This window comes from Oncorhynchus masou, chromosome 30 (genome assembly GCF_036934945.1).
Source record: "Oncorhynchus masou masou isolate Uvic2021 chromosome 30, UVic_Omas_1.1, whole genome shotgun sequence".
Taxonomy (NCBI): domain Eukaryota; kingdom Metazoa; phylum Chordata; class Actinopteri; order Salmoniformes; family Salmonidae; genus Oncorhynchus; species Oncorhynchus masou.
Window position 1 is genome coordinate 56,978,725 of NC_088241.1, and position 24,418 is coordinate 57,003,142.

The following is a 24,418-nucleotide window of genomic DNA, read 5'->3' on the forward strand; positions in this document are numbered from 1 at the left end:
GCGCCAGCGCCAAGCCAGGACCACATGATGTTCCTGCGTTCCTTATGAGAGAGAGAGAGAGAGAGAGAGAGAGAGAGAGAGAGAGAGAGAGAGAGAGAGAGAGAGAGAGAGAGAGAGAGAGAGAGATCAAACTAAGCAGCAAATGAAATTCAACATAAGCCTATTCAATTTAATGTTCTGTTGAAAGCTGATGGGTAGGCTAAAATTGTTGTCATAGGCAACCAAAGATAAGCAATTTTGACTTGTTTATGTTGTGTCAATGACCAAGCATCACATGAACGGTTATCTTTACAATCTTTCATTCTAGATCTCTTACTTTGCAATCTTTTCATTTAAAAAAGACTCATAATTCTCTGTAGAACCATCCTTTTTTTGTTTACATCATCCATGACAATCCTAAATCTGTGGACCAGCAGCACAACTGAAAGATGAGCACAGGCAGAAAATGTCCCATGGTAATTTGTGTGAAGACAAAGAGACTGGCAGCATTACATAACAAATTCAGTGGGAAGAAGATCAAAGGATCCCATACTGAGGCTTTTGTTTGTAAGAGTGCAAGTTAGTCACGAAATATACGCACGACCACATACACAACAGATCTAGAAATCCCTTTCACAACAAACCACTTGAAAATGTGGGTGTGCATCCCCATGTGCATTTGTAATTTGCAATAATTTCCCATTTTAAAAACATTTTCAGTACAATACCCATACCAAATTACTCACTCTCTCATTATGGTCGACTACAAACCATTTCCACCCCACAGGTCTGTCCTGAAGTGACATAACAGCAGCAGTCAATCAATGAAGTGTTATGGGAAATAGAGGTTCTTGAGGAATAGAGAGGCCCATTGATTGTAACAGGCTGACCTGTGTTTCAATAATTTGGGGAGTGCATGCCAGGCACACTGGACCCACTCCAATTTCCCTACCACTTCAACAGATCCACGGAAGATGCCATTTCCATCACTATTCACACGGTAGTAACACATCTGGGCAAGAGGAACACCCACAGTGGTTTTGGAAAGTATTCAGAACCCTTGACTTTCCCCCCAATTTGTTACAGCCTTATTCTGACATTGATTAAATTGGGGTTTTTTTGCTCATCAATCTACACACAATACCCCATAGCAAAAAAGCAAAAGGAGGTTTTTAAAAATAAATCAAATAAAAATACAGAAATATTACATTTACATAAGTATTCAGACCCTTTACTCAGTACTTTGTTGAAGCACCTTTGGCAGCGATTACAGCATCAAGTCCTCTTGGGTATGACGCTACAAGCTTGGTACATGTGTATTTGGGGAGTTTCTCCCATTATTCTCTGCAAATCCTCTCAAGCTCTGTCAGGTTGGATGGGGAGTGTTGCTGCACATCGAACCTTGGTTTCATCAGGCCAGAGAATCTTGTTCCTCATGGCCTGAGAGTCTTTAGGTGCCTTTTGGCAAATTCCAAGCGGGCTGTCATGTGCCTTTTACTGAGGACTGGCTTCCGTCTGATCACTACCATAAAGGCCTGATTTGTGGCGTGCTGCAGAGATGGTTGTCCTTCTGGAGGTTTCTCCCATCTCCACAGAGGAACTCTAGGGCTCTGTCAGAGTAACCATCGGGTTCTTGGTCACCTCCCTGACCAAAGCCCTTCTCCCCCGATTGCTCAGTTCAGCCAGGTGGCCAATTCTAGGAAGTCTTGGTGGTTCCAAACTTTTTCCATTTAAGAGGCCCCTGTGTTCTTGAGGACCTTCAAAGCTGCAGAAATGTTTTGGTACCCTTCCCCAGATCTATGACTCGATACAATCATGTCCAATCAATTGAATTTACCCCAGGTGGACTCCAATCAAGTTGGAGTCCACCTGTGCACCTGAGCTCAATTTCGAGTCTCATAGCAAAGCGTCTGAATACTATCAGTACCAGTCAAAAGTTTGGACACACCTACTCATTCCAGGGTTTTTCTTTATTTTACTATTTTCTACATTGTAGAATAATAGTGAAGACATCAAAACTATGAAATAACAGAATCATGAAGTAACCAAAAAAGGTGTTAAACAAATCAAAATATATTTTATATTTGAGATTCTTCTAAGCAGCCACCTTTTGCCTTGATGACAGCTTTGCACACTATTGGCATTCTCTCAACCAGCTCCTTGAGGTAGTCGCCAGGAATGGATTTCAATGCACAGGTGTGCCTTGTTAAAAATTAATTTGTGGAATTTCTTTCCTTCTTAATGCATTTGAGCCAATGAGTTGTGTTGTGACAAGGTAGGGGTGATATATACACACACACACACACAAACTGCAGCAAAAAAATAAACGTCCTCTCACTGTCAACTGCGTTTATTTTCAGGAAACTTAACATGTGTGAATATTTGTATGAACGTAACAAGATTCAACAACTGAGACAAAAACTGAACAAGTTCCACAGACATGTGGTGACTAACAGAAATGGAATAATGTGTCACTGAACAAAGGGGGGTGGTCAAAATCAAAAGTAGCAGTCAGTATCTGGTGTGGCCACCAGCTGCAATAAGTACCGCAGTGCATCTCCTCCTCATGGACTGCACCAGATTTGCCCATTCTTGCTGTGAGATGTTACCCCACTCTTCCACCAAGGCACCTGCAAGTTCCTGGACATTTCTGAGGGGAATGGCCCTCACCCTCTGATCCAACAGGTCCCAGATGTGCTCAATGGGATTGAGATCTGGGTTCTTTGCTGGCCATGGCAGAACACTGACATTCCTGTCTTGCAGGAAATCACACACAGAACGAGCAGTATGGCAGGTAGTATTATGCTGGAGGGTCATGTCAGGATGAGCCTGCAGGAAGGGTACCACATGAGGAAGGAGGATGTCTTCCCTATAATGCACAGCGTTGAGATTGCCTGTAATTACAACAAGCTCAGTCAGATTATGCTGTTACACACCGCCCCAGACCATGACGGACCCTCCACCTCCAAATCGATCGCACTCCAGAGTACAGGCCTCAGTGTAATGCTCATTCCTTCGATGATAAACGCGAATCCGACCATCACCCCTGGTGAGACAAATCCGCGACTCGTCAGTAAAGAGCACTTTTTGCCAGTCCTGTCTGGTCCAGCAAAGGTGGGTTTGTGCCCATAGGCGACGTTGTTTGCCAGTGATGTCTGGTGAGGACCTGCCTTACAACAGGCCCACAAGCCCTCAGTCCAGCCTCTCTCAGCCTATTGTGGACAGTCTGAGCACTGATGGAGGGATTGTGCGTTCCTGATGTAACTCGGGCAGTTGTTGTTACCATCCTGTACCTGTCCCGCAGGTGTGACGTTCAGATGTACCGATCCTGTGCAGGTGTTGATCAGCTGTTCGTCCTGTCTCCCTGTAGCGCTGTCTTAGGCGTCTCACAGTAAGGACATCGCAATTTAGACCGGTGGAAATCTGTCCTTTGGTCTGATGAGTCCAAATTTGAGATAGCCGTGTCTTTCTGAGACGTAGAGTAGGTGAACGGATGATCTCCGCATGTGTGGTTCCCACCGTGAAGCATGGAGGAGGTGGTGTGATGGTGTAAGGGGTGCTTTGCTGGTGACACTGTCAGTGATTTATTTAGAATTCAAGGCACACTTAACAAGCTTGGCTACCACAATATGCTGCAGCAATATGCCATCCGATCTGATTTTTGATTAGTGGGACTATCACTTGTTTTCAACAGGACAATGACCCAAAACATACCTCCGGGCTGTGTAAGGACTATTTGACCAAGGAGAGTGATTGTGTGCTGCATGAGATGACTTGGCCTCCACAATCACCCAACCTCAACCCAATTGAGATGGTTTGAGATGACTTGGACCGCAGAGTGAAGGAAAAGCAGCCAACAAGTGCTCAGCATATGTGGGAACTCCTTCAAGACTGTTGGAAAAGCATTCCAGGTGACTACCTCATGAAGCTGGTTGAGAGAATACCAAGAGTGTGCAAAGCTGTCATCAAGGCAAAGGGTGGCTACTTTGAAAAATCTCAAATCTCAAATATATTATGATTAGCTTTTTCCCCCCATAGTTTTGATGTCTTCACTATTATTATACAATGTAGAAAATAGTAAAAATAAAGAAAAACCATTGAATAAGTAGGTGCGTCCACACATTTGACTGGTACTGTATATGTATATAAATAAAATAAAAATCTATACATGTATAAAAATTATTCTAATAGCAAAAGTATAGTTTGGCAGTTGAAAACATCATTGGCATTGTTGAATTTTATCTTTATAATGGGTTTGTTAGCTGAACTAGCAAGTCTATTTCTTGGGACCCTGTGCGTTATTTGGAAAATAATGCAACTCCATGGAAGGTCAGTTCCACTCCGCTAGCAAGTTGTGGGGCACACCTTCCACGTTGTTCATTATTTTCCATAGAACGAATAGCCCCTTGTTGATTATCCCTTATCATAATGCACTAGACAGATAGGTAGGTGTTATTTAAGCTTGTCTAAAGTGTCCTTATCCTTCAATCTCCCTCCTCTATTGCCATATACATTGACTTGTTTAACCAATTTTTCACTAGAAATCACACAAGATATCTACAAGGAGAATATATTTTTTATAGCCTATATCTGGAGAAAAGTTATTGTCAAATGAAAACAACGTACTGTGTGTACAAAAGCTACATCTTGAGTAGAATTATTAAACTATGTATCCTACAGCAAAACAGCAATAGAGTAGCAACGTACATAGAATTTTATAACCATATTAAATAAAAGAGTAAACTATAATGAATATACAAACTTTGTTCCTGGTCTAAATTCCACATTCACATGTTATCGGAAGCCCGTAGTTCACAGGGATGTCCCAACTCCAACCCTAAACCTAACCTTAATCATAACCCGTACTTAACCATTTTCAATTTCTACTTCAATGGGGTAGGGATGTCCCAAGAATCCCAGATAGCAAGGACTGTTCCCAGCGGATAATTTCACTTGAACGACCCTCCAAGTGAGAACCTCTGAGAAAATGTTGTTACCCTACTTTCACCACTGACCTTTACCCTTTAAACCAAGAGATGACAAAAAATCATTTTTTTGACAATTGCAACCTTATCAATGTGGAGAATGTTGCTAGTTTAAGCAAGCAAGCTAACTTTAGTATTAGCTATCTAGCTACAATCTTATTTTTCGGACTTCAATGGAAGTTGAACACATTCATGTTGGACTTCCCACTTCCCCATTTCCCACGAGCAGATGAAGTCACCTTTATCTTTAAGCATGAAATTCATTAGCTTCCACTGAGAAAATAAATCACAGTGATTAGTTAGGACTTGCATGAAAGTGGTGTCGATTTATAAAATTTGAACACCTTTTCATATAATCTTAATAAGCCTACACCACAACTTCTCAGATGAAGGAAATGTGTCGTCGAGGTTTACCCATCCCTCCTTCCCATCCCGCTTTCTCCCCAACCCTTAGCTAGGACACATGATTCTACTGCTCATTAGAACCTTGATTAACATTAACGAGGTGTGTAATGATGGGGTTGAAGCAAAAGCTTACCTACCCAGTAGCTCTCCAGCGGGATCCAGAAGAAAAACAAACTCCATCGCTGGGATGAAGCATTGCAGGGACACGTCTTCGTGCAGCAGAATCAAATTAATGATCCTTTTGTGGACAGTGTCTGGTGGGGATAATAAACTGCTCATCAGTGATCTCCAATCATGGAATTTACATTGGATCTTTCTTATGACACTAGTCCAACCATACAATGTCACACAACTCCAATGTATGTCCACGTCACAGCTCATAGTATAGTGATGCATCCAATAAAGCATCACAGAAGATGAGGTCACCGTAACTCACGGGTACAGTAAAAGCTCTCTGTTTGTCATCAGATTGTATAATCCAGTCTTCCCCAACCCTGGTCCTACAGAAATACGTGACATGCAGACCTTTTTGCGGAAAATCAGTTATTTTAGGGCTGGGAAAAAAGCCTTCAACACCTTGTGGGTCTCTGGGACCAGAGCTGATTGATTGGTCAACATGGTTAATAGTAGTGGAGAAACCAGACAGTTCGACACAGAGAGCTGTACAAGATTAATCCTGTGAGGTCCTAAAGTGATATAAGAGCAGAAGTCAATCCTTTAAGTGTTATGGTAAATAGAGGTTATTGAGGAATAGATAGGCCTAATGATTGTAACAGGCAGCAGGATCCAAGCCATGGAAGAGGATGCAGCATGGCAAGGGCCTACTAAGATGTTATATTATAACCTATTGAAAATCAAGGCAAAGCAAAGTATATCCCTATATTATTTTAAGCCACCTGTTCCTAAAATGTTAATTTGTAATTTGACTCGTCACTCACGACACAGCACTGTAGCCCATGATAGTGATAATGCCAGAGACGCTAGAAACCAGTGTTCTCAGAAATAACACGGTCGTGGTGCGCTCCCGAGTGGCTGATAATGGTCAAATAGTTGAGTCTGATACGTCGTATACGTCAGTCGGTTGCATTATCTGTTTCGTTCAACAACACCTTCTTATTTATATATCTCGGAAAAACTGCATTAAAAAAGTTGGGAATTCATTGTGATAGTTCACGAAGTCTGTTCTGCTATTATATTCAACGTGTGCCTCTCGGCTGTCTATGGTAGGGGCTTATTTCTAATGCACTGCCAAGTTCTCCAAATAATAGATCACAGATATTTCAAAACAATATTGTATCAATTTCAGCTAGCAATAATTGTACTAAATGCAATGGTGGAACAAATATGTAGTTTCCATACTGGTTTTTACAATTTCACCAACCATGACGAAAAACGAACTATATGCGTCCCATGTCCATTTATAAATATGCATGGCCAAGCATTGGACTCTCAACTGGTCAGATTGCAGTGGGTTCATACGATTGATAATTGTCAGTCAGGAGTGCTTGATAGTGACCCCAATCCGCTCTCTACAGAATTTGATTTGGTCTTTTGGAAAATAGAAGTAACCGGTTTCACGTAACTTGCATAGACGGATATGTATATTATCACACACCTTGTAATACTTAATAGTTGTAACTTCAGAAAACAATATATACTCAAATATTTACCTGCATTAAATCTCCCAAAAACGAACTAAACCCAGAACCATATGTATAGGTCAAGCCGTCAATTTATCCCCACTAACAACGAAACCGAATTTGTATTTCGCTAATTTACTTTACTAGCCAATGCAAACGCTTGTATTTTTTCAGCTCATTAATATTCAACTTCATTCCCAGTATGCAACGCGGCTGTATGGTTGTGTTTGCAAACGCATTCCTAACATGCAGTTAACCATAAATTACGTAAGAGCGTAAAAATAAAATGTGAAAATATCCAATTCTACACATAATGTGCCAAATGTACAGTCCCTAACCATTATCCAAAACGTGAACGCTGTAGAACAGTATAAATAGCATAAGATGACACCTGGATCCTGGCTGGTCCGAACGCAGTGGGTATTACACTTGATTGGTTCAGTCAGTTATAGAAATCCTTGTTTCTTCTCTGCCCCCTCCCACTGTAGGCCTTGACTAGCCTTTTGCTTGGGCAATAATTATTGTTACATTACCACTATAAAAACACATTAAATAGCGTATGAAAAGCATATTTACTCATACTAGGAGCATTATCCAATATTTTGCCTTCTTTGTCTCTTCTTCTATATCTAAGGTCCTTTGGTCTGTCCAGCACCAACTGTGCGTACTAATTAAAAAGGATGTCTGCTATTACAAGATAACATGCATTTGACGGACAGGTAGCTCATCTTTTACAAGGGGCAAAGTGTCCTTATTCCCCAATCTCCCTCTATTACCATATATAATGAGTTGAACCAATGTTTCACTACATTTAACACAACAAGTGATCAACAATACATACATAACAAGACAAAAGTTATTGTCAAATGAAAAACAATGTAGTGTGTACAAAGGCGAAGCGTGTACAGTGCCTTGCAAATGTATTCATAACACTTGGTTTGTTACATTGTATTGTTACAAAGTGGGATTAAACTTTATTTAATTGTCAACAATCTTCATAAAATACTCTTTAATGTTAAAGTGGAAGACTTGTTTTTTTTTAGATGAATAGAATTAAATAACTAACATATAGTCGTTGAATAAGTAATCAGGTCCCTGAGTCAATACATGTCAGAAACATCTTTGGCAGCAATTACAGCTGTGAGCCTTCTTAGGTAAATCTCTAAGGGTGGGTTGCACCAACATGGATTAACTCTTAAACTGGGTTAAATCAAGGTTAATCTATTAATCATGTTGCACCAAATGTTAAACTTAGTTTTAAATGAATCGTAGTTAAATTAAATCCTTCCTCTAATATAAGTTGTTTTCACTTTAAACCTCGATAGATTTTACACCTAATGCTCAATAAAAAAAATGAATATACATTTAGATTGGAGATGAATTCTAAACTGCCACTTGATATGGTTTAACTGCTAAAATGGCAGCATATCAACTGCGGAGAGACCAAAACGATAGAGTTCCTCAGAGAATATTTAGAAACAGGTTAAATCCTGTTGAATTTTATGATAATGATGAGTTTTCAAGGAGATACTGCTTCTCCAAGGACTCTGTAATGCAACTGGAAAGAAAGGTTGGATGGGAGTGATAGGAACGCAGCTGTACCCCCACTACTTCAGCTCTTGGTGGCCCTACGGTTCTATGCAACTGGATGTTTCCAGATGGTGGATGGGGACCTTTTTGGATTCCACAAGTCAACTGTCTGGAGGATTGTAATCAGAGTGTCCAGTGCTATTGCCAATCTGAAGAATCAGTATATACGTTTCAATCCTACAGAGGAAACAGCAGCTGGATTTTACAAGACAGCTAGATTCCCAGGTGTACTAGGGGCAATAGACTGTACACACATTCCTATTCCCAACCCTGGTGGCGAGATTGGAGAACTTTTCTGTGACAATGGATATGCCTGTCATGTGGTACCCTTTTTAAACTGCCAGACATCTGAAGAGAGAGAATACAACACATCTCATATCCTGGCAAGATGTCTCAGTTTTGGTGTGGATTTTTTTTATTTTATTACAGTGTCTACAGGAGGGGCTCTGCATGAAGATGGACACTACACTGACAATCATTATTGCAGTAGCAGTTCTGTATAACTTTGGCAGGAGACTGAGGAGGACATACCTGAGGAATTTAAATTCATAAAAATTAAGTGGTACAACAAATCTCTGCTTAATTTATAAACCTAGATTTACAAACCCTACATTAGCTCTAATCATAGATGAATTTAAACCATGTGGGTGCAACCCACCCTAAAAGCTTTATACAACTGTGTTGTGCAACATTAGTTCATTACAGAAATATAAACAAAGCATGTAAAGTGTTGGTCCCATGTTTCATGAGCTAAATTAAAAGATCCCAGAAATGTTCCATATACACAAATATCTTATTTCTCAAAAATGTTGTGCACAAATGTGTTTACATCCCTGTTAGTGAGCATTTTACCTTTGCCAAGATAATCCATCCACCTGACAGGTGTGGCATATCAAGAAACTGATTAAACAGCATGATCATTACAGAGGTTCACCTTGTGCTGGGGACAATAAAATACCACTCTAAAATGTGCAGTTTTATCACACAACACACAATGCCACAGATATCTCAATGTCTAAGGGAGTGTGAAATTGGCATGCTGTTGCCAGAGAATTTAATGTTAATTTATCTACCATAAACCGCCTCCAACATCATTTTAGGCACAGTGTAACCACGCCAGCCTAGGACCTCCACATCCAGCTTCTTCCCCTGCTGGATTGTCTGAGACCAGCCACCCAGACAGCTGATGAAACTGTGGGTTTGCACAACCAAATACTTTCTGCAGAAACTGTCAGAAACTGTCATAGAGAGACCGTTACAAGACCCTGAGGCCCATTGTCATGCCATTCATCCATCACCAACACCTCACTTTTCAGCATGATATGGCAAGGCCCCATGTCACAAGGATCTGTCCACAATTCCTTGAAGCTAAAAATGTCCCAGTTCTTCCATGGCCTGCATACTCATCAGACATGTCACCCATTGAGCATGTTTGGGATGCTTTGGTTCGACGTGTACGGCAGCGTGTTCCAGTTCCCACCAATATCCAGCAACTCTGCACAGCCATTGAAGAGGGGTGAGACAACATTCCACAGGCCACAATCAACAGCCTGATCAACTCTATGCGAAGGAGATATCACACTGCAAAAGTCAAAATGTGGTCAAGTTTCAAGTTTTTATGTCACATGCACAAGTACAGTGAAATGCCTTCCTTGCAAACTCAAAACCCAACAATTCAATAATCAATAACGTTATACGAGAAGAAGAAAAAACCCACAAGAAATAAGAACACAATATGTTAGTAAGCATACTATATACAGGGTCAGTTCCAATACAATATTTACAATGTGCAGGGATACTGGAATGATGGAGGTAGATATGTATAGGGGTAAGGTGACTAGGCAACAGGATTTAAGATAAACAGAGTGGCAGCAGCTTGAGTGTGTGTGTGTGTGTGTGTGTGTGTGTGTGTGTGTGTGTGTGTGTGTGTGTGTGTGTGTGTGTGTGTGTGTGTGTGTGTGTGTGTGTGTGTGTGTGTGTGTACAGTCAGTATAAATGTATGTGCCTATTATGTGTGAGTGATCAAATGATTGTGTGTGTGCATAGAGACAGTGCAAAAAATAAAAAGGTCAAGAAAGTTACAAGGTTAACACAGTCCATATAGCTATTTTGTTAGCTATTCATCGGTCTCATTGCTTGGGGATAGAAGCTGCTCAAGAGCCTGTTGATGCCAGACTTGATGCACTGGTATCGCTTGCCGTGTGGAAGCAGAGAAAAAAATGTCTATGGCTTGGCTGGTTGGAGTCTTTAGCGATTTTCCTACCACACCACCTCATATAGATGTCCTGGATGGCAGGGAGCTCAGCCCCAGTGATGTACTGAGCTGTCCGCACCACCCTCCGTAGCACCATGTGATCGAGGGCCATACCAGGCACTGATGTAGCCAATCAAAATGCTCTCAATGGTACAGTTGTAGAACTTTGAGGATTTTTTATTTCACCAGGTAGGCCAGATGAGAACAAGTTCTGGGACATGGGATAAACAAAAGGTATTTGAGGGCCCATGCCACACTTTTTGCCAACTTTTTCAGATTTTTTTTTAAAGGTATCTTTGCATATCTGCATTCCCAGTCATGTGAAATACATAGATTTGGGCCTAATGGGTTTATTTCAATTGACTGATTTCCTTATATGAACTGTAACTCAGTAAATTCTTTGACATTTTTGCATGTTGTGTTTATATTTTTGTTCAATATATTTTCATAATTCTTCAAGCTCTGTCAAGGTGTTGTGGATCTTGGTTAGATAATTTTCAAGTGTTTCCATGGATATTCAAGCAGATTTAAGTCAAAACTGTGACTTGGCCACTGAGGAACATTCACTGTCTTCTTGGTAAGCAACTCCAGTGTAGATTTGGCCTTGTGTTGTAGGTTTTTGTCCTGCTGAAAGGTCAATTAATCTCCCAGTGTCTGGTGTAAAGCACACTGAAGAAAGGAATTCCTGTAGGATTTTGCCTGTGCTTATCTCCATCCCGTAAAAACTTCCCAGTATTTGCCGATGTCAAGCATACCCATACCATGATGAAACCATGATAAAGCCCCGCCTCATCTCAGCTCACTGGTCACCATAGCAGCACCCACCCGTAGCACGCGCTCCAGCAGGTATATTTCACTGGTCACCCCCAAAGCCAATTCCTCATTTGGCTGCCTTTCCTTCCAGTTCTCTGCTGCCAATGACTGGAATGAATTGCAAAAATCACTGAAGCTGGAGACTCATATCTCATTCACTAACTTTAAGCACCAGCTGTCAGAGCAGCTCACAAATCACTACACCTCTACATAGTCCATCCACCTACCTCATCCCTATACAGTTATTTATTTGTGCTCCTTTGCACCCTAGTATCTCTACCTGCACATTAATCATCCATCAATTGAACTCTGTAACTGTTTTAAAAATCACCAATGGCCTCATGGTAACATCTCTGAGCAGTTTCATTCCTGTCCTGCAGCTCAGTTCAGAAGGACGTCTGTATCTTTGATGAGACTGGGTAGGGTTGTTGCGGTCATGAAATTTTGTTAGCAGGTTATTGACATGCAAAAGTCTGCCGGCTCACAATAAGTGAACATTAATTAACATAAACACGTTTAGCATCTCCAGGCTCCAGGTATACAAGCCACATAGAAACCTCTGATGCGCTCTTTTGGAACATCTACATTTACAAAAGTCTAATAAATCAATTGAATATACAACATCACAATAAATCCATTATTTATTTTAGGCAGGTCTAAAGAAACATGATATGAAGAACATGTATTTCAGAAGAACAGAATATGAGTTGGCCTACTGTATGTTATCTGGCTATGCGCCATGCCATAAGTTTGTTCATTTAGCGGACAATATACTGTATCCTTATGAGTGTCACATCTGTTCCTGCAACGCCCTCTACTGCTCATCCTGTGTCTCCTTGACCTGCCGCCACTCCCCCAGTACGCTCTCCCTCTCTCTGTGTGTGTGTGTGTGTGTGTGTGTGTGATTGTGTGGGTGGAGACAGGTGTACTGGAGTCAGAGCAGATCCCCACCAGCTGCAACCTGTTCCATAATCAAGACCTCTACAAATACTCAGCCCTGCCACTTCCACACTGCCAGATTGTAATCACTGCTCAGTCAGTCTACGTGTCTAGCCATTTGTTACGATAAGATCCTGTTATCCTTGCCTGATGCTGTTTTCCTCTCCGCTACAGTTCCGGCAGCTCTAGTAGGGCTAAAATTTTATGAACTGACTTGTTGGAAAGGTGGCATCCTATGACAGTGCCATGTTGAAAGTCACCGAGCTCTTCAGTAAGGCCATTATACTGCCAATGTTCGTTTATGGAGATTGCCTGGCTGTGTGCTTGATTTTATATACCTGTCAGCAACGGGTGTGGCTGAAATAGCCGAATCCACTCATTTGAAGGGGTGTCCAAATACGTTTGTATATATAGTGTATATGGCCTGCATGATGTGACTATAGGCTATTGATGATTTGATAAAGTCACAAAAAAGCTTGTGCCCTTAGTTTTAAATTTTGATATTCGGTAGAATCAATAGAAAAACAAAGGTGTATTCTGAATCAGCTGAGGATGGAGAACAATCCACACTTTTATTTAAAAACAAATTGAAGAAAGAAAAAAAATAGAAATTCACACACAAAAAGTGTGAATATGTTCCATCCTCTGATTCAGAATATACACACTTGTTGTACAACCGACTAGGTATTTCCCTTTCCCTGTTTTGCTATGGAAGAGAGAAATCTGAATATCCAATATAAAACTAACTTTACCCCGGTGCCGAACCGAACCATATTTTGGGGGTGGATTATGCGTTTAACTATCTAGTTAGCTACACAAAAACAACTACATACAAGAGCAACATTACAAATTACTTACGTGTGAAATGATTACGGCAACCAACATCATTCATTTTTGCTCGGAACCTCATCTTCAATGTTATTCTAACTGTCATAAATATTTAGTTGCGACGTTCAATTTGGCCCGCCAAACCGATGGTTCGTCTTCGTTATACGTCCCCTGAGAAACAAGTGTTTTGCCTTTTTAGTTCTGCTTTCATTTGGCAGCACTGACATTCTCAGTAAATCCTCAAGATAGCGCCCGGTTGTTTTTCTTCCAGAAAGGAATCCATGAGTCAAATAAAGCATCTGCATGAAAAGGAATACATCAAATGTATACAATTTGATACCGTTCAGAGTACTTTTTTGGATATTCCAAATATGGATTTTATTTTGCACGCATTTCTTTGAATTGCAGCATTTGACAGGTTAAAATGTTTGGATAATAATGTAGAGAATGGCCTAGATTGAATACAATTTTGCTAGGCCGAAAATCACAAACAGCATCATCAATTTATATTTGTATCAATCCTACTTGTGGCTTGCCCACGTTTCCTCTGTCGTGTTTTAGGTAGGTGGTAACACTTTATAATAACTTTCATGAAAAATCTAGGCATATTTATAGCCTAGAGTAGGCTTACATAATAGGCCTATTAATAAACAAGTATTTCATTCTTTGTTACAATTTATGGATATGTATAGGAATATTAAACCATTCAAAAATATTGCATAAGAATGAATAGTCCAACATAAAATGTAATAATCTATAACACATTTATAACATTTTACAATGGCTTATTCTTGAAAGCTATTTTAAAAATGTAACAAATAATTCTAGGTTATTTAGATTGTTTAATGCAAAATCTGTAAAGTATACAGCTAAACAAATAGTCTAGTAGACATGTTAAGGACCAGTGCAAAAAAACGTGATTTTCCTTTATTATATATATATTTCCACACTATGAGGTTAAAATAATACTGAGACATTTTGAAAATTATGATAATGTCCTTTTAGTGCAAGAGCTGTTTGAAAAGACTGCCTGAAATGTCAGCCTGTTTGGGTGGGATGGAGTATTGGCCTGCTTGGTGACATCACCTGGTAGTAAATTAGTTAAGAGAACAATAAGAAAGAGAGTTCCAAACCTCTCTGCCAATAACAGCAAGTTTTCAGTCTTCCCCTCCCTACTCCCTGACTAGCACAATTCTTGCTTGAGAAATTGCTCTTTGCTAAGATGCTACTTTTGGTTATTTTTGACAATTTGAATAGAAAACAATCACAGTAAGGTACTTAATTGTTACCCAGATATTATTTGATATTTTGATAAAAACGACTGCATTGGACCTTTAATATGCACGTGTCATTCAATAAAATCGTTATCATTCATATTAAATTGTCCATTTCATAATGGTTTCCTGCATATGGAAGGAGATAGGAACGGAGAAGAAGGGGACGATCTATCTCCCCTCCTTTCTCCCCCCTCTGATAGGATGCTAGAGCGCAGAAGTCATTTTAGCAACGAGATGTGCAGGCAAGCTTGCACAAGGACAGTGAGGCAAGAACACCGAGGACGCGCATCCAATGTGGAGGTTGAGTGCCTGATTTGAGGACGTATTGCGGAGTTCTAAATTTGACTCATGAACTATGAAAGAAGTTGCGCGCGCGCGTGCTTTCATTGAGTTTGGATAATAATGGTTTGCTACAGACATTTATCATCCAGTTGAGATTTCATTGAAAGAATCCGAATCGTGTGGGGGATTGTTATTCTCAACGTGATGGATACAAATGCGTTGGCTGTGTTTAAACTTTTAGTGGTTGGAATTTTGGGTGAGTATTTTAGTGTTTTATTGTATAGGCTATTAGTAGTCGATTGGATAGTGTTCTAGATTATTCAAATATATTATTTCTTAATGATTTTTTTGTGTTGCCACTGTCTGAAATTGAATCTTATAATCGAAAAAATGGATAACAACATATTAATAACACTCTCAATAATTCTCAGATCCTTTTGCTTCAAAACTGCTTTCAGTGTTCATTCCATAGCCAAGAAGATATTTAAGTTGCATGGCCTATCATCATTAAAAAGGCTAATAAAAAATATGAAATCAAATCCATCTTGATCAATGACTTCCACAATTCGATATGATTTCATAATATATTTGATAACATATAGTCAATCGCCAAATTAACACCACTGTCTCTTGACCCTGGTGGCTATGTAAAAGACTGTATGCTAAAATACCATAAGAATTCATAAAACAATGTAAGAATCTCCATACCAGTATGCTTTTCAGGTAAATTCATGAAAACATGGGTCTTTAAGGGAAGATGATGTTGGATGTCCATTGAAATTAAATGTATTTACATTTTAATGTTTTTTTTTAACCTTTAACTAGGCAAGTCAGTTAAAAACAAATTCTTATTTACAATGACGGCCTACCTGTCATTGTAAGGGGGTATTCAGCGTTATGATTGTCTATAATGATATGCAATCATTAACATTTTTTATGATCTTTTCGAAATGATATCTTCACTTATCCCAAGTTCATGTTCATTTTTGGTAACATATCGTCTACATGGACTTGGACCCTATAGAAAGTGCAATGAAAAATCGGACTTTATTGTCCCGGACCCAAGATGATTTCTCTTTAGGGAGGATTTTTTCTGGTTCTCTCATCAGGAAGAGACAGGAACCCATCTCAGAATACCCAAGAGATTAAGAGAGAGCTGAGGCCCAAAGATTATGGATCAGGGATATACTAAAGTCCCCAAAACTGTCCAGAACTCTCCTGGATAACTGCCATGTAGGCTATGTGCACAGCGAAATAGCCAGTAGCCAGTGGAAAATGCAAAGGTTCTGAGATTTACAACCCAAATGGAACATCTTACAAGCACACATAATATCCTCAACAACTGTCTGGAGCACAGGGGGCTATGATTTATTTGTTGTAAATTGTATTTTAGGAAGATTATGTAATTAGATCAGAGCTGATGCACAAGCAGCACTGCTCCACTGAGTAAGGTCGGGCCTACTTGAATTAGCAGATAATAATGGTGATAAAGGGGCATCGGAATTCCATAACCAAGGAAAATGCCTTGGGCTCATCAGCCACAGCTGCTTCCAGTATAGTGCTCAATAACATCTCTGTAATACAATTCTACTGCTATACGTCTACATTTGGTTGGTACTAGCAGCCAGACCAGTTGCAATAAAGACTTGCTAGTAGTTATACGTTGCAGAAGTCTTGTAAGTTTCCTTGTGTGGATTCACTAAAAGGCCTCTTATTTTAGCTGCCCTCTCAACAGCTGTGAAAACCCTGTACAAAGCTGTATTAATCTTTCAATGACCTCGTAACATTTTCATACACTCCGTGGGCTCATGAACGTGGCCCCTGGAAAGTTATGAAGTCCCCAGCTGGAGCTGTATATAGACTCATGCCTGTACTGAGGCAAAGTACCACATTGTCAACGTACTCTACCTAACTCTCAGTTCTGCAGGTTGTCCAGGTTTTCAAAATGGCTCCTGTATTTGCATGAGCAGTGTCTTCCATCTTGAGTAGGCACTCAATCAATATCATGCTCTGTTAGTGGGTCACTGCCTCCGATAATGTAATAGTGCTGAGATCGTGCACTGTTAATGGGTCACCGCCTCCGATAATGTAATAGTGCTGATGAGTGAAACCCCCAGTTGGAACTCAGGCCTCTGGCTTGGCTTCCCACTGTTACAGCAAGAGGGCAGAGTAGGAATCCAGGCCTCTGGCTTGGCTTCCCACTGTCACTGCAAGAGGGCAGAGTTTGAACAGTGTTGTAGATCAGCCAATGATAGTGTAGAAAGCAGAGTGCTGTGTGTGTGTGTGTTTTTGCCTACCTGCCTGTCTACGTGTGTGCGTGTGTGTTTTTGCCTACCTGCCTGTCTGTGTGTGTGTGCGCAACAGCTCCGCCGTGGCTTTCCTCTCGCACTTCTGAAAATAAGCAAGGAACACATACTGTTCTCATATCTCTCAATAAGCAGACACATTTAGCATTATTGTTGTCTGCTTACTGATACAGTAGTTTGAATATGTAGGCCAGGAATAAATCCAGGTTTTGCTTAAATGGAGTGTGTCTGTGTAATGTGGTAGTGGGGTATGCTTTCTTGGATTGTGTGGGTGTCTGGAAGAGTACTGTCAGTGTGATTTGAAACTGAGGTGAACCCTCAATGCCATCTGTCACACCTCCATATGGGTTTTAAGTACTTAAATGGGGTGCTGTGCTGAGTACGTTTTCATGCAAGCTAAACGTTGAGTTCATATGGAAAGGCATGTAGTGTTTTCTCTGCCTGATTTCAAACTCTTCTCTCACGTTATCTCTCTGTCTCTCACTCTCTCTCTCACACACACACACGCACACACTTCTATCTGTTTCTCTGCCTACACACAGCAGGTTACAGAGCCACTTTGGCAGTGGTCTTCCCTTCTGTATGGCAAAGGTAATCTTTGGCAGTGGGCTGCTCTCCTGCATGGCAAAGGTCATCTTTGGCAGTGGGCTGCTCTCTTGCATGGCAAAGGTCATCTTTGGCAGTGGGCTGTTCTCCTGCATGGCAAAGGTCATCTTTGGCAGTGGGCTGCTCTCCTGCATGGCAAAGGTCATCTTTGGCAGTGGGCTGCTCTCCTGCATGGCAAAGGTCATCTTTGGCAGTGGGCTGCTCTCCTGTATGGCAAAGGTCATCTTTGGCAGTGGGCTGCTCTCCTGCATGGCAAAGGTCATCTTTGGCAGTGGGTCGCCATCCTGCTGCCCGGGAGGGAGGCGGCTCAAACTACTGCAGGTACATCAGAACTCCCGTACTGTGGCAGACTACACAGTAGATTTCCGAAAGTTCCTGGAATCCGGGGTCTCTGTTCGACACCTTCCTCCATGGACTGTCGGAGGGGATAATGGACGAGCTCGCTGCTCGGGAAATACTACTGGATCTCGATTCCCTTATCGCCCTTTCGATTAGGATTGATGGCCGCTTACATGAACGCCAGTGTGAGAGGAGGTCGGGCCTTGGGAATACTCGTTCGTCTGATGATGGCACTCGTCCTAAGGAATCCAGAAATTCCCAAAATGTGTATTTCTGAGAAGAGCCGAAATACCCGAGGTTCCCCGAGAATCATCAACGACGGGTGAGTTGAATACTCCTGAGCCAATGCAACTGGGAAGAGCTAGTTTATCGGTTGGGGAACTTTCACGTAGGCGGAGTTCAAAACTGTTGTCTGTACTGTGGAGGGGCAGGACATTATATAGCTACCTGCCCTGTTAGGAAAGCTTTGTCTCTGGTGGGTACACGTACTCTGGTGAGCCAGACTGGGAGTTCCCTAATTCCAATCACCCGCTTTTTTTGTGCTTTTGCTGTGGGGAGACCAATCTAAGTCTCTTCGAGTGCTCATTGACTCTGGGGCTGAAGACAGTTTTATGGATGCTACTATTGTTTCTGAACTTGGCATTCCCACTCAACCCCTCTCTGTCCTCATGGATGCCAGGGCAGTGGACGGCCGTTCAATTGGAAGAGTCACCTATAGTACAGTGCCCGTTCATATATGGATTTCAGGAAACCACAGTGAGACCATACAGTTCCTCCTCATTGCATCTCCCCATGTTCCTGATGTCTTGGGATTTTCCTGGCTCAAAAACACAACCCTATTATTGACTGGACCATGAGCTCCATCCTGAGTTTGAGCCCATTTTGTCATTCCCACTGTCTTAAAGCAGCACAGCCGTCCCAGAGACGTCCTCCTCAGGGCGGTAGCAAGGCTTTGGACGTCTCTGCAATTCCCACTGAATACCATGACCTCCTGAAAGTTTTCAGTAAGGCACATGCTACTTCTCTTCCCCCGCACCGTCCTTATGATTGGGCCATTGATCTCCTCCCAGGCACCACACCACCTCATGGTCGGCTGTATTCTCTATCTGGGCCGGAGACCAAGGCCATGGAGGAGTACATTGAGGATTCTCTGGCTACTGGAGGCGTCTGTCCGTCTGCATCTCCTGCCGGCGCAGGGTTTTTCTTTGTGGAGAAGAAGGACAAGACCCTGCACCCATGCATTGACTACCGAGGTCTGAATGACATTACGATTAAGAATCGTTACCCCCTACCTCTCCTCAGCATTTGAACCTCTCCAGGGGCCACCATTTTTTACAAGCTGGATCTTCGGAATGCCTATCATCTGGTTCGGATACACGAAGGAGATGAGTGGAAGACAGCATTCAACACAGCCAGCGGACATTATAAGTACCAGGGCATGCCGTTTGGGCTCACCAACACCCCTGCTGTCTTCCAGGCTCTGATAAACAATGTGCTCCGAGGCATGCTAAACCATTTTGGGTTTGTCTACCTTGAGGACATCCTGTTTTTTTCCCGGTCTGCCCAAGAACATGCTCTTCATGTCAGACAGGTCCTTCAGAACCTCCTGGAGAACCAATTGTTCATGAAAGCCGAGAAGTGTGAGTTCCACAGCTCGACAATCTCCTTTCTGGGATCGCTGAGGGAAATGTCCAAATGATCCTGGAAAAGTGAAAGCAGTGGTAGATTGGCCTCAACCTATGTCCAGGGTGCAGTTACAATGTTTCCTGGGTTTCACTAACTTCTATTGACGTTTCATTTGGGGCCCTGGTGACCCCTCTCTCTGCACTCACCTCTCCCAAAGTACCATTCACGTGGTCTCCAGCTGTCAACAGAGCCTTTGTGGACCTGAAGCATCGGTTCACCACAGCACCCACCCTCATCCATCCGGACCTGTTCCGTCAATTTGTGATATAGGTTGACTCTTCTGACATTGGAGTGGGGGCCATCTATCGTCTAAATCCTGCAGAGAGGAACTACGACGTAGACAACCGAGAACTCCTGGCGGTCAAGATGGTGTTGGAAGAGTGGAGGCACTGGCTGGAAGGAGTAAAACAGCCATTCTTGGTCTGGATCAACCATAAAAATGTGGAATATGTCCGTACAGCTAAGTGCCTTAACTCCAGGCAGGCCCGGTGGGCTCTCTTGTTTACAAGAGTCAACTTCACCATTTCCTACCGCCCAAGGTCCAAAAAATGTGAATCAAGTCACCCTCTCCCGCCTATACAGTTCCTCTGCCACACCCTCGGTCTCCGAAAGCATTCTCCCTACCTCATGCCTTGCAGCCTCAGTGGGTTGGGGGATTAAGACCCTGGTTTGCAAGGCACAATGTTCCCAGCATGGACCTGAAGGGGGCCCAACTAACCGACTATTTGTCCCTAACTCAGTCCGTCCCCGGGTCCTGGAATGGGCTCATTCCTCCAGGCTGACCTGTCATCCAGGTTCCCGCTGGACCCTAGCATTCCTCTGACAACATTTCTGGTGGCCCACAATGGTTCCTGACGTCTCTGCCTTCATCACCGCGCGCACGGCCTGTGCTCAGAACAAGACTCCAAGGCAAGCTCTTTCTGGCCTTCTTCAGCCACTATGGTACCTCATCGTCCCTGCTCCCATATCTCTCTGGACTTTGTCACTCGGCTTCCACCGTCTGATGGCATCGATGGATCGGTTCACAAAGGTCACTCATTTCATCCCTCTCCCCAAACTTCCCTCTGCCAAGGAAATGGCCCAGCTTATGGTGTAGCACGTCTTCTGGATCCATGGACTCCCAGTGGATATGGTTTCTGACCGGGGTTCTCAGTTCTCGTCTCAGTTCTGGAAGATGTTCTGCACCCTTATTAGGGCGTCAGCCAGCCTATCCTCTGGATTCCAACCTCAATCCAATGCCTGACCTCAACCAAACCTACTACCTGGAGCCGACAACTGGTCTGGGTGGAGTATGCCCGGAACACCAGCCACGGGACTCTCCCCTTTTGAGTCTTCAATGGGGTACCAGCCTCCACTTTTCCCAGAACAAGAACCGGAAGTCAACATACCCTCGGCCCAGATGTTCATCCGTCTTCATCCGGCCCAGATGTTCACTTCTCAAGACCAACTCTAGGTATTGTCAACAATCGGACCGCCGCCAGACTCCAGCTCCCCGCTACCTCATTGGCTGTCCACACGGAACCTGCCCCTTTGGGTAGAGTCACGCAAACTGTCCCCTGTTTCATTGGTCCTTTTCCCAACTCTAGAGTCCTTAGTTCTACTGCTGTCCATCTCACTTTACCCCGTACCCTCCGTATCCACCCTACTTTCCATGTGTCTAAGATTAAGCCCGTGTCTCACAGTCCTTTGTCTACTGTCCCACCTCCCCTCCCCGTGTCATTGATGGCCATCCGGCATACACGGTAAAATGCCTCCTGGGTGTTCGACCATGGGGCAGGGGGAGGGTTATGGCCTGGAGGAGAGGTGCTGGGTTCCCGCTTGAGACATCCTGGATCTAGCCCTCATCGCCGACTTGGGGGGGGGGGGTACTGTCACACCCTGATCTGGTTCACCTTCACCTGTGATTGTCTCCACCCCCTCCAGGTGCCTCCAGGTGCCACCCCCTCCTGCCTCTCTGTGCCAGTTCGTCTTGTTTGCCAAGTCAACCAGCGTTTTTCTTTGTGCCTATCTTTCCCAGTCTCCTTTTGTTTCTAGTCCTCCTGGTTTTGACCCTGGCCTGTCCTGATCCCGAACCCACCTGCCTGACCACTCTGCCTGTTCTGACTACCAACCTGCCTATCCCCTTGTACCGTTTTGGACTTGGATCTGGTTTCTGACCCCTGCCTGGCCTGATCTCGAGACTGCCTATCATCTGGTATTGTTTGGACTCTGACCTGGTTTATGAATTATGAACTCTTGCCTGTCCCCGACCTGCCTTTGCCTACTCCCTTTGTTATAATAAATATTGGTGTTCTATCTGCCTCCTGTGTCTGCATTTGGGTCTCGCCTTGTGCCCTTATAAAGTCACCCTGTTATGTGTGATGATTTCATATAGGTGAGTCTACCCTTAGAACAAGGTTTGTGCAGAAGTTACTCCCTCATAGTTATCAACAATTTAATGTAAGTCATGTAAGATGTTGCATTATTTTGATTTGTGCTCACAAAGTAGTGATTACTTCGCTTATGTATGGGGTGTTTGGTATTGTTTTTAAAGCCACCGTTGTATATGACCTCATAAAATGGTTATTAGGTACACCCATCTAGTACCGGGTCGAATCCCCTTGGCCTCCAGAACAGCCTGAATTCTCTGGAGAATGGAAAAGTTGCTCAGTTGGTATCAAGGGACCTAACGTGTGCCAGGAAAACATTCCCCACACCATTACAGCACCGCCACCAACCTGTACCGTTGACTCCAGGCAGGGTGGGGCCATGGACTCGCTTCTTGTTTCTTGCTGATAGGAGTGGAACCTGATGTGGTCGTCTGCTGCAATAGCCCATCCGTGACCAAAACCACCGAGTTGTGCGTTCCGAGATGTTGATCTGCACACCACTGTTGTACTGCGCTGTTTGTGGTCCGCCTATTAGCTTGCACCATTCTTGCCATTCTCCTTTGACCTCTCATCAACGAGCTGTTTTTTCCCACAGAACTGCCGCTGATGTGATGTTTTTTGGCTGTCGCTCCATTCTTGGTAAACCCTAGACAATGTCCTGTATGAAAATCCCAGAGGCCGGCCGTTTCTGAGATAATGGAACCGGGGCGCCTGGCACCGACAATCATACCGCGCTCAAAGTCGCTTAGGTCCATCGTTTTCCCATTCTAACGTTCAATCGAACAGTAACTGAATCTTTCGATGCCTGTCCGCCTGCTTTATATTGCAAGCCACGGCCACGTGACTCACTGTCTGTAGGAGCTAACCATTTTTGTGAACGGGGTGGCGTACCTAATAAACTGCCCAATGAGTGTATATTGATGCTGGTTCTCAGGGAAACCATAGCCTTGCCAAGCTAAACTGTTTTAATTATTATTAGTTTCTTTCGGCCCCTTGTTGCTGGATTTAATGCAACTGCTAGAATGCCAATGGTATTAAATGTATTAATCAACTTACTGAAGATCATGTGCCAATAGACTGCCATGCAATGCCAGTGTTTGTAAAAATATCTGTCCTAAATTTGATGTGTTTTGAGAGAACTGAAGGAAGAAAGGAGGATATTCTTTCATTTTTTTCATGAATTAAATAGTTGGCTTGAAGTTGTGAACAGCAGGGACAATCAACTAAAATGCCTCAGTGACTTTCCCCCACTGCTTTCTTTTCTTTCCCCGTATTGGAATTTCATGGCTCAGACGCTTCAGCTCCAGCCAATTCACCATGTCGTCATCTTAAGATTCGTTATCTGTAACTAACAGTCTGCATTGGTAATATTGACTGATCCTAGTGATGACACATGCCAATTGTATCTTCAGCAGTGATTGTCCAGTATCATGTTCCAGAAATATCCTCATCACGTTCAAGCAACTTTGACAAATGGAACATTCTCAGAACACTTCCAACCTAGACAAGTACTAGATGTTAGAGGGAAATGATTCTTATGTGAATCAAAACATGCTTTTAAGCTAAAATAGAGAAAAAACACATCAAATATTTGGTCAGATTTAGATTGAGACATCTGTTTACACGTGTCCCGTTGTCCACACTCCCCACAGTAACTTTCCTCTCCGAACCGTTGGAATGGGTTAATGCTATAGCCTCTTTGGAAAGTCCCTCCATGGAGTGACCGTCCCTCACATGATTTAATTCAGGTTCTCTCTTTCCTCAGGCTATGCAGCATTTATTTCTGTCTCTCTTCATCTTGGCCACCCATGACAACCCCTTCCTGCTTTTGTTTGCCAAGTGCAGAGTGCCTTGTCCGCTTTTCCTCAGTCGCCTTTTCCCCTCCTTTTTTTGTCCAATCCCCCAGGGCCAGTGTCACAATCCCACATGGAACCTTCCCCTCAGACCTCGGATTGAGAGTGTTGTGCCAAGTCACCACAACATCAATGTAATCTTGAGCTTTTGTCCATTGGTCCACTTAGTGTTTCATCCCCCCCAGTCTAAGCTGAAGTCAGGCACAAGGTGGGCAAATATTTCAGAGCTTCTGGGATAAATGGGATGTATGTATTAGCAGTTAGCAA

The 24,418-nt window shown here is 42.8% G+C and overlaps 1 protein-coding gene across 2 annotated transcripts in view; it reads left to right on the forward strand.

The window, feature by feature from the left end:
* The first annotated feature begins 14,905 nt into the window (after window positions 1-14,905).
* LOC135523206 (receptor activity-modifying protein 3-like) overlaps window positions 14,906-24,418 on the forward strand; it is a 30,986-nt gene continuing 21,473 nt past the window's right edge. The window contains exon 1 of one of the 2 annotated variants that reach the window (XM_064949925.1): window positions 14,906-15,248. Coding sequence is in view for 1 of the 2 variants with exons in the window: in XM_064949924.1 (XP_064805996.1) it covers window positions 15,197-15,248 (52 nt within the window). In the remaining variant the exon portion in view is untranslated. The remainder of the gene's footprint in view (window positions 15,249-24,418) is intronic. The other variant, XM_064949924.1, reaches the window with a different exon arrangement.